This window comes from Megascapheus bottae, chromosome 7, assembly GCF_031878675.1.
Source record: "Megascapheus bottae isolate mThoBot1 chromosome 7, mThoBot2.hap1, whole genome shotgun sequence".
Classification (NCBI taxonomy): domain Eukaryota; kingdom Metazoa; phylum Chordata; class Mammalia; order Rodentia; family Geomyidae; genus Megascapheus; species Megascapheus bottae.
In genome coordinates this window covers 9,266,453-9,277,079 of record NC_143515.1, presented here as the reverse complement: position 1 = coordinate 9,277,079, position 10,627 = coordinate 9,266,453, and the positions used below count along the sequence as shown (strand labels likewise).

Genomic DNA, 10,627 nt, shown 5'->3' with positions numbered 1-10,627 from the left:
CACACACACACACTCACACACACACACACACACACACACACACATAATTTGCCAACTTAATAGATCAAAGCAAATGGGACACTGGTAGCTTACACATATAACCTTTGCTATGCAGGAGGCTGAGATCTGAGGATCACAGTTCAAAGCCAGGGAGACAAATCCAGAAACTCTTACATACAGTTAACCAGCAGATGACTGGAAGTAGAAGTAGAAGCATCTACTTCCAATGTTAGAGCATCAGCCTTGAAGGAAAAAGCTAGGCAAGAGCATAAGCTCCTGAGTTCAAGCCCCTGTACTGGCAGAAGGAACAAAAGGAAGGAAGGAAAAAAACAGGAAGGAAGGAAGAAAGGAGAGAGGAGGGAAGGAAAGATGGAGGGACAGAGAGAGAAGGAGGGAGGAAGGAGGAAAGGAAACCAAGGAAGTGTTACAAAAGATGCACGTTTTTCTACAATTCAAGAAAATGTATTTAAAAGATAAAGACATACTCACATTCAGTATTTTTTATGTAGCTATGGTATCATAAAGCATACATGATGGCTACATAAATGCCTCTGTCAATGATACCTAGTAGTTACACAGAACTTGGTAGCTTGTAAACCACTTTCATATCTATTTTCTATCGAATTCTAACCCCTCTCAAGTAAGTATTGCAATTTGAAAGAAAATAATTATATATATGATATATATATATATGAGAAAATAGATTTGAAAGGATAAGGGAATTTCTCCAAATCTCAATATTTGCATTTTTGCTGGCTATCTACAATATATGCTGCATATGAAATTAAAATAAACAGATAATTACAGATAATATAAAATTGAAGAAATTCAGACTACAAAATTAAATATTTAGCATGTGATTTTTCACATGCTCTTAGAACAGATATAGTATTTCAATATATATAGTATTTTCAATACTATTTCTTCACTTGTTTTCCTCCCTAACTCAAGAAGTGTAGCTCACTGCATGCTGGATGAAGCAGCCTGTAGTGTCTATCTATTCAGTGAGCATTCCTCCTGGTAGCAATTTATAACTGGTTACAAATGAGCTGTGTGACACGCTTTTGACTCATATGTGACACACAACCCAATGTGCCATATCTGTGTCAAATACAAGGATGTCAGGAAAGACAGAGCAGCACTTTCAGTAATCCTCTGAGCACAACTAAAAGTCCTGGATATTGTATACTCCAAAACAAAACCTAAGAAGGTTCTAAGGCAGAGAATAGATTGGCCCTAGCCTAGCATCCTGAGAGACAGCACAGCAGTTTTTCTTAGTGCTTCTTTTTGCCTTTTGTATTCCAGTTTGTAATCTGGAGAATCTGGTAACTCTGCCAGATTTTAGTCTTTTTAAGACTCAAGAAAGTGATACTCTTTCTAGCAAAAGGGTCAATGGCAGGGACTAAGAAGACAGCCCTTTGTGAACCTGAGGCTAGAAAAACAGAAAACTTCCAAGAGAATGACAGATAAAACTACAATGGACTGCATTGCGACCCTCAGCTCCCCTAATTTCATTTTCTTGGCTCCTCACCTCTAATGTGACTGTATTTGAAGATATGCTTTTGGGGAGGTAATTATGTCAAAAGAGCTCATAAATGTGAGGTCCTAATTCAGTAAGACCGATTGCCTCATAAGAGGGGGCACTCCACATATAGATAAGGCCACATGAAGACACAGAAAGAAAGAAGCCAGCCTTCACCAGGAACCAAACTCTACTGGGCCATAATGTTGGACTTCCAGCTTCCAAAATTATGAGAAATCACTTTTGGAGTCATCTAGTCTATGGCATTTTGTTATAGCAGTGTGAGTAGCAAAAAGTGAGATGCTGTGTAATACTTATTAAAAATATACAAGCAGCTTGGAATTGGGTAATGGTTAGAAGGCAGAGTTCTGAGGTGCCTGCTGGTTTAGTTTCCTGGGTTGTGCCTTATGTCTCACTATATCTGGTTTGAGTGATATTTAGGCAAAATTCTGAGCTTGAAAGTTGAGTTTGCTGGATTTAGTTGGAATGGAACGTGTTCTTTTCACGAATGGACATCACTATGGTGGAAAGGTACAGAATACGATATGGACCAAGTTGTCTCTCTAAAATTTGTATGCAGAAGGCATACCCCTCTATGTGACTTTACTTGGAAATGGGGCTTTTAGGAGGCAACTGAGAAGTATAGGGTCCAACCCAAGAGAACACGTGGCCTCATAAGATCTCTTTCTTCTTTCATATGCACTATGGAAAGACCATGAGAAGACACACCAAGGCATGTGTCTGACAGTCAGGAAGAGAAGCCTAGGATTTTATATGTTCCATATTTCTTGGATGGTACAGGGGTTTGAACTCAAAGTTTTACCTTTGCTAAGCAAGTGATCTAACATTGGCTCTTTTTTAAATATAGTACTGGGACTAGAATTCAAGGCTTCATCCTCTCACTTAGCTTTTTTTGACAGGGCTGGCACCTTACTAGTTCAGTCATACTTCCACTTACCCATGGTCCCTTTATGCTTTCATTATTTTTTGAATAGCATGTAAGTTTTGGTTAGGCTGGACAGGACCACAGTTCTTTTGTATGCTTCCCCTATAACTGGGATCACAGATTGGTACCAACTATACTTAGCTTATTTGTTGAGAGGGGATATCTTGATTTGGATCTCCCCTCCCTGCCCAGGCTGCCTTCAAACCACAGTCTTTCCAATCTCTACTTCCTGAGCAACTAGGATTACAAACACGAGCCAGCTCCCATGACTAGCTAACTCTCCATATTTCTTGAGCATTCAGTCTATGAAGTTTTATTAGAAAAGATAGAACAAAAATAGACTGGAAGAAACAGAGTCTCGGAAATTGTAAGGCTACAATCAAAGATTTAATAGTTCTGCCATCAGAATCCAGAGGCAGCGCATGAGATGAAATTTTATTTGGAAAAACCTGTGGCTGAAATTGGCAACAGATGAAAACATAAAAGGATTTAAGAAGCTCAACCAATGCTAAACAGAAATTTACTCAGAGATCAACACCAAGGAACATCATAGATAAGGAAACCTCCATGAGAAAAATGCCTACTCAAACTGTTTCCAACAAGAACTTTTAAAGTTTCAACTTAAAGACTATACACAAGGATGTTATCTGCCTCCTCCAAGAGTAAAATTGTGAAAGGTGAGTATTTTAGTCTTTTCAAGCTTTTTACAATGTAATATTCAATGTCAGCACAATACTATAATTAAATTTTATGATGGTATGGAAAAAACCCAAAGGTATAATTGACAATGTACCACTGAGGCCATCTTTTTAAATAAATAAACTTTCCAGTAACTCAGATAGCTTAATAGATCGAACATATCAAATGCCTCTTCTGTACTCTAACTTTCTAAGGTGTCCTTTTTTTTTTTTTTTTTTTTTTTTTTTTTTTTTTTTTTTGCCAGTCCTTGGCCTTGAGCTCAGGGCCTCAGCACTGTCCTTGGGCTTTTTCAAGGCTAGAACTCTACCACTTGAGCTACTTCTGGCTTTTTTCTATGTATGTGGTACTGAGGAATCAAACCCAGGTCTTCGTGCATGCTAGGCAAGCACTCTACCACTAGACTAAACTCCCAGCCCCTAAGGTGTCCTTTTAACACGATTATTAGTAGGTCACAAAATCAGGACTTGTAAGACAAAAAGTGCAGAAGCAGGCCCCAGGCCAACATTCCTCACCTCAGGGTAAAGATGATGTCATGAACTTTGCAACTGACAAACTAACAAGTCTAATATTTTTCCTGCTTGTTAATACTTAGTATGTTATTCTCAACTAACATTTCTTGAGCCATCCCACTACCCTCCACTCTTTCTCTCTTGTTTCGGTCTGCCTCCTTTGAGTCCTTGTAGTTAATGTCAAAAGGTAACTCTATCATTCCTGATTCTAAACAAACTTGTAGGTTTTCAATCTCTTATTTCTGTCCCTACAATTTTCCTAAATGGACCTCGTCTGTATAAATTTGTCCTATTGGAGTCTACCTATCTCAGTCAAGATGCTTACTTTACATCATGGCATATATTCCCTACTTCTCTCTTAAGGACTTGGCAATTTATATACACATTAGGATATTAGAATCAACTTCCTTTTTTCCCCAAGGGAAAGGACTTTTTTTTTCATTGTAAAACTACTTTTTCATAGTCTTAATAAGCTCGCAATGACATGACTTCTTACGGTTTTTTATAAGTTTTAATTTCTTTGTAGCCCTTATAGAATGTATGGTGAAGGCTCAATAAATATACTCTAAATATATGACATTTATCCAGTATAGATTCTCTTCTATTGACCAAAGGCTAGATGTTCACTAAAGATTTGTCCACATTCCTTGGTTTTCCCTCCACCATGAGTTTTCTGATGTTGAGAAAGGGACGAACTTTGGCTGAAGGCTTTTCCACATTCTTTACACTTATAGGGTTTTTCTCCAGTGTGAATTTTCTGATGCTTTGTAAGGGATGAGCTCTGGCTGAAAGCTTTCCCACAATCTTTACACCTATAAGGTTTCTCTCCAGTGTGTGTTCTCTGATGACGAATAAGGGCTGAGCGGTCACTAAAGGCTTTGATGCAATCATTGCATTTATACGGTTTTTCCCCAGTGTGAGTTCTCTGGTGCTGAATGAGGGCCGAACAGTAGCCAAAGGCTTTCCCACATTCATTACACTCATAAGGCCTCTCCCCAGTATGAGTTCTCTGGTGCTGAATAAGGCCTGAACGATCACTAAAGGCCTTGCCACATTCGTTACACTTGTAAGGTTTCTCTCCAGTGTGAATAACCTGATGTTGGGTAAGGAAAGTGCTTTGGCTGAAAGCCTTCCCACATTCATTACACTCATAAGGTTTTTCTCCAGTATGAATTCGCTGATGTTGAGTAAGGTATGAACTTTGATTGAAGGCTTTTCCACATTCATTGCACTCATACGGTTTCTCTCCAGTGTGAATTATGTGATGCCGAATAAGAGCTGAGCGATGGCTGAAGGCTTTCCCACATTCGTGACATTTGTAGGGCTTCTCTCCAGTATGAATTCTCTGATGCAGAGTAAGGTGTATGCTCTGGCTAAAAGTTTTACCACATTCATTACATTCATAGGGTTTTTCTCCTGTGTGAATTCTCTGATGCAACACAAAAGCTGAGTAGTAACTGAAAGTTTTTTCACATTCACTACACTTCCAAGGTTTCTTTTCTGTACAAATTCTCTCATGCCTAATTGTATCTGAATTATGGTTTAAGTTTTTTTTCAATGAATCACAATTATGGAGTCTCTCTTTTTGCTGTTGAACAAGTAATGCCTGCTGACTAAAATTTCTTCTAAATTCATCACACTGGTAACTTCTTTCCCCAGAAAGTTTGTTCTGAGAGACAACCTCTTGTATTAAATGTTTCTCATTGTTTTCCTGCTGACTTTCTAAAGAGTTTTCACATTCACTGGAACATTCCTCTGGAAATCTTTCTATGAACACCCCAGGGACTAATTCTTCTTTAGAACACTCTTTCTCTGGAGTTAGCTCTTTGCTTTCTGGTATTTCTCCCCAGTCTGAAAGAAGCAAAAATGCACAAGATATCATTTTCTACCTGTTGTGGTAAACAAACAGTAAAACAAGCAAAAATGATCTTCAAAGCTCTCAAAAGCCAACTACAAAGCTCTCAAAAACTTCCTTGAGAGGACATAGGAAAGGTAAGTGACTAGACAAAGTACAATCGCACAAAGACATTAATCATTCCTCTGTGCAGCAGTTACTTAAAAAAAAAAACAAAGAAAGATTAAGCTACGCCATGGTGATTTGGAGAAATGAAAAACAAAAGGTGGTGTGAACAAGACAGCTGGATTCAGAAACAGATGTCTCTGGGGTTTATCTACTGTATCCCTTTCACCAGAGCCTCTAACTAACTGCGTAAATCAAGAAAGGTCCACTTTAGCTAATCTTATTGCCAACCTTCCCAACTCTATTATGTTTCAATCTCTACTAGAAGACTAATCTTCTCTTAAACAAAAGTCTCTGTTACTACTAGGTCAAGATGAAACACAAATTCTTGAAATGAGTATCAATGTAGGCTATATCTATAATCTCAAATGATAACTTCAAGTTATCATAAAGCTTGGAAGTTAGGAAGCAAACGATCATCTGATCATTGGTATAGAACCAAATTTTTTCAGTATTGGGGCTTGAACTCAGGGCCTGAGTACTATCTTTGGGTTTTCTCAAGGCTACGGCTCTATCACTTGAGCCCACAGCATCACTTCCAGCTTTTTCTATGTATGTGGTACTGAGGAATTGAACCTAGGTCTTCGTGCATGGTAGGCAAGCACTCTACCACTAGGCCAAACTCCCGGCACCAAGAACCAAATTTGAAAAGAAGAAAAGGGGCCGAGTGTGTTACTGAGGGCAAGGTTACAGCTCCATTGCTCAGACTGGTCCCTAATCTTCTAAAGTACTTATCCAAAGACCCTGGGCTTACTAATAAGAGTTTAGGGACAAAAGCTTCATTGTTAAAAATGTTTAACTATTCCAGGTTTAGATGATATTATGATTTGGGGATGGATGAGTATATCCCTCAAGGATAAATATACTGGTAGCTTGATCCTTAGCTTGGCAGTGCTGAGATGATACCTAGGAATGATATAGATGAGCAGTAGAGCCAGTGCCTAATACGTGTGATGCCCTGGGTTAGATCTCCCCCGCACACTAGACATACACATAAAAGAATACAAAAAGAGGAAGGGTCTAAAGGGTAGTAATTATGTCATAGAGTGCCACCATCAGAAGAGATTAATGCTGGTCTAAAGGAATGAATTAGTTCTTGCAAGAGTGGGTTGTTATAAAGTGAGGCCATTCCATAGGCTTGGTTCTATTTGTCCATCCTTGTTTTCTCTTTGCCTCACTATCATGTTATGATACAGCCAAGAAGACACTCATGAGGGCTGAGCCATTATGATCTCAACTTTCCCAATCATGGGCTAAAAAAATTTCTTTATAAACTACCTCATCTGTATTTTTTAATATAGAAACACAAACAGACTAATACAAATGATCTTTAATATCTAATCATGTGTCTAAATGAAGTGAAATCAATACAGTATTGTAAACTGTATACCATACTTAGGGAAGTACCTGGGATTTTAAGGGACAAATGGAAAAATGTCAATGACAGCTGAGTGAGGTAGCTCCCATCTATAATATCAGCTACTCAGAAATCAGAGATTAGAATTGTGGTTCACAGTCACCCTGGGAAAAAAAGAGACCCTACCCCAACAAAATAAGCTGAGAGTAGCACTTGTGATCTCAGTTTCAAGAGAGGTTGCTAGTAGAAGGATTTTGGCCTGGGGCAAAATGTGAGGTCCTATCTGAAAAATAACTAAAACAAAATGATACTGGGGGAGAGGGTAGCACAAGTAGTAGAACACCTACCAAGGAAGCTTGAGGTCCTAAGCTCAAATGCCAATACCAGGAATTCCCCCCTCCTACAAAAAATAAGGTCAAAGACAAATAGATGTGCCCCAACTATCTGTGGAGAATACATGGTTAGTGGAGGATTCTAAAAAACCTGAGGATTTGTGTAAAGGGTTCAAACTGGAGGACAGAGAAAGCAAGAAGTTTGAGCAGATAGATTAAAAAAGACCTTGAAAGTAGACAGAAAAAATGGGCAGAGTGAACAGTTCACTGGAGGAATCTAGCAATAGTATGATGCTTTGATTAGCCATAAGATTCAAGAAAATATGGTTAACTGGTAGTCTACTACAATAATCTGGTTTGAAAGAATAAAGTCAAATTCATTATACATTTCAAAATTAAAATACTGCTGGGCACCAGTAATCCTGGCTAGTCAGGAGGCTGAGACATGAAACTAGTGGTCTGAAGCCAGCCAAGGTGGAAAAGTCAGTGAGACATTTTGGGTTTTTTTGTTGGTCCTGGGGCTTGAACTCTGGGCCTGCACCTGAGCTTCCTTTTGCTCAAAGACAGTGCTCTACCACTTAAGTCACACCACTTCTGGCTTGTTCTGAGTAGTTTTATTAGAGACTTTCCTTTCCAGGCTGGCTTTGAACTGTGATTCTCAAATCTCACCCTTCTGAGTAGCCAGGATTACAGGTGTGAGTTACTAGTGGCTTGAGAGACTCTTATCTTTAATTAACTGTAAAAAAGCCACAGGTGGAACTGGAACTCAAGTGGCAGAGCAGTAGCCTTGTGCAAAAAAATGCTCAGAGACAGTATCCAGGCTCTGAGTTCAATCTCCAGGAGTGGCACACGTACACACACACACGTACAAACACAAACACACACACACACACACACACACACACACACACACACAACTATTAATAGCATTAATTGATAGCATATATTTGCTTAGCATTCTAAATGCTTACCTTGGATTACTTCATTGCTCTTCTCCACAATCTATGAATTAAGTGCTAACATTATTTTAATCCTAGAAAACCTGAGTCACTGAGTGAAAAATCACTTGATAAAGATCAGAGCCTGTAATCCTAGCTACTCAGGGGGCAAATCATAGTTCAAAGCCAGCCCTGGCAGGAAAGTCCTTGAAACTCTTATCTGCAATTAAACACCAGAAAACCAGAAGTGGTGCTGTGGCTCAAAGTAGTAGAGTATTAGCCTTGAGCAAAAAGAGCTCAGAGAGAGTGCCTGGGCCATGAGTTCAAGTCCCAAAACCGACCAAACAAACAAGCAAGCAATAAAAGATCAGAGCTACTGAGCTAAGGTTAAGACTGGCTCTAAACCTAAGATGTCTAGTTCCCAAGAGTCTAGTTCCCCATGCTATACTCCCTCTGCTTGTATACAGAGCAGAAATCAATTTATAGTCATTAATCAGAGACTCAGGCAATAGCATCATTAGACAGAGATATAGTAGTGTACGTATATAGTGTATATATGTATATAATAGTGTATGTAAAGAAGCCTAGTTTAGAGTCTTATATCCAAGCAAATTATTAACATGGAAATGTTGGTTTCATTCTACTTTATTTTGGAAAAGCAATTAATTTGAAAGGGTAGGAAGTATTTTTTTAAAAAACAAATTCACAATGAGAGTAGGACTCCAGTTTTATATTTCCACAGGTGTAGTGAATTCTGAAGACTGTTCCACAAGCAATTCCAGGCCCATTTGGTTTGTATTTTCATTGTTCCCAGCCATCACTCACCTGGACTGGCTGTTGAGTCTTCTCTCTCTAGCTCCTCCCCATGCTCCAACTGAGAGATCACACTGGATTTGGAAATTGGAAGCCCTGTTCATGGGGAGAAAGAAGAGAGAGTCTGATACATAGCAGGGCTGGTTCCTTGGTCTACAGTGAGAACAGTATAAAAAAAAAAGAAGCCAGGCTGGGAGTATGGCCTAGTGGTAGAGTGCTTGTCTAGCATGCACAAAGCCCTGGGTTTGATTCCTTGGTACCACATATACAGAAAAAGCCAGAAGTGGTGCTGTGGATCAAAAAGGAGAGTGCTAGCCTTCAGAAAGCCCTGAGTTCAAGAGAGAGAAAGAGAGCGGAGGGAGAGGATGGGGAGGGAGAGGTGCCAGTCTGGATTCTTCCTCAGTAGTGCTCAGAAAGCAGGAAAACTGATATGGGTTTATCCGAGTACAGAATTGATTACTTTCATTTAGCTCCTCCTACTAAAAGAATAAGCACTCATGCTCTTAAGAGTTTTCCCTAGGACTTTACATTGGCATTCTTGCTTAAGGAGTAGAAAAAAAGGAATGAACATGCCCATATGATAGAGGTGTCCATTTCTATCTCTAGGAGCATTGAAACTATTTCCAGAAACTGCCTGTCAGGCCTTACAGGAATGAAGAATTAAGACCTTATAGTTAAGGATCTCAAAGATCCTAGCAACTGAAGAACCAAAGGTAAAACACAAGGTAAATTCACAGGGACTGGAGTGCCATACTTACCCAGCAAGACCAGATTCCTGTGCTTCTCAGGCACAGCTCCCTGGGAAGTCTTCAGCTTCCCCCCCTGGGTGAGAGCCTCAGCCATACCCAGCAATCCCTGGAAAACCAAACACATCAGTGCTCACCAACAGGTCTCCTTCCAGAGGCTTCAGGAAAGACCCAAAGTGACAGCATAGGAGGATGCCAGGAAGTTCAGGAAGGCTAGACAATACTACACTGTACCTCTCTCTACACCAAGCAAGATCTGCAGAGTAACTCTGCCTCCATTCATCAGAGCTACCTAGTACCTGCAGGTAGGAAGCAAAGTACCTTTAATGCAAAATGCTAGGCGGGCACTGGTGGCTCTCATCTGTAATCCTAGTACTCAAGAGGCTGAGATCTAAGGGTCCTGGTTCAAAGCCAGCCCAGGCATGAAACTCCGTGAGACTCTTATCTCTAATTACTTAACAGATAACTGGAAGTGGCACTGTGGCTCAAAATGGCAGAGCACTAGCTTGAGCAAAAAAAGCTCAGGGACAGCCCTGAATTCAAGTCTAAGACTGGCAAACAGAAACAAAAACAAAAAACACCTGGAGGTACCAAGTTCTTAGTTTGTCAAGAGTTAAATTACACAACTGTAGAACTTCTTACTCTTTACGCATGTCAAAGGAGAGAAAATCATGAATTAAGGTTTTGGGGGTCTGGGGCAGTAAAGAATTTTGTACTCAGAGCCGTAGGCTTGCTAAGCAGGTAT

The 10,627-nt window shown here is 39.7% G+C and overlaps 1 protein-coding gene across 1 annotated transcript; it reads right to left on the bottom strand.

The window, feature by feature from the left end:
* Window positions 1–4,250: 4,250 nt before the first annotated feature.
* Window positions 4,251–9,988, bottom strand: Znf892 (zinc finger protein 892). Its single transcript, XM_090336394.1, is given in 4 exon segments — window positions 4,251–4,411; window positions 4,413–5,527; window positions 9,149–9,232; window positions 9,895–9,988. Coding segments are annotated over 4 exon segments (1,404 nt in total). The 5' UTR covers window positions 9,980–9,988; the 3' UTR covers window positions 4,251–4,291.
* Window positions 9,989–10,627: the final 639 nt, after the last annotated feature.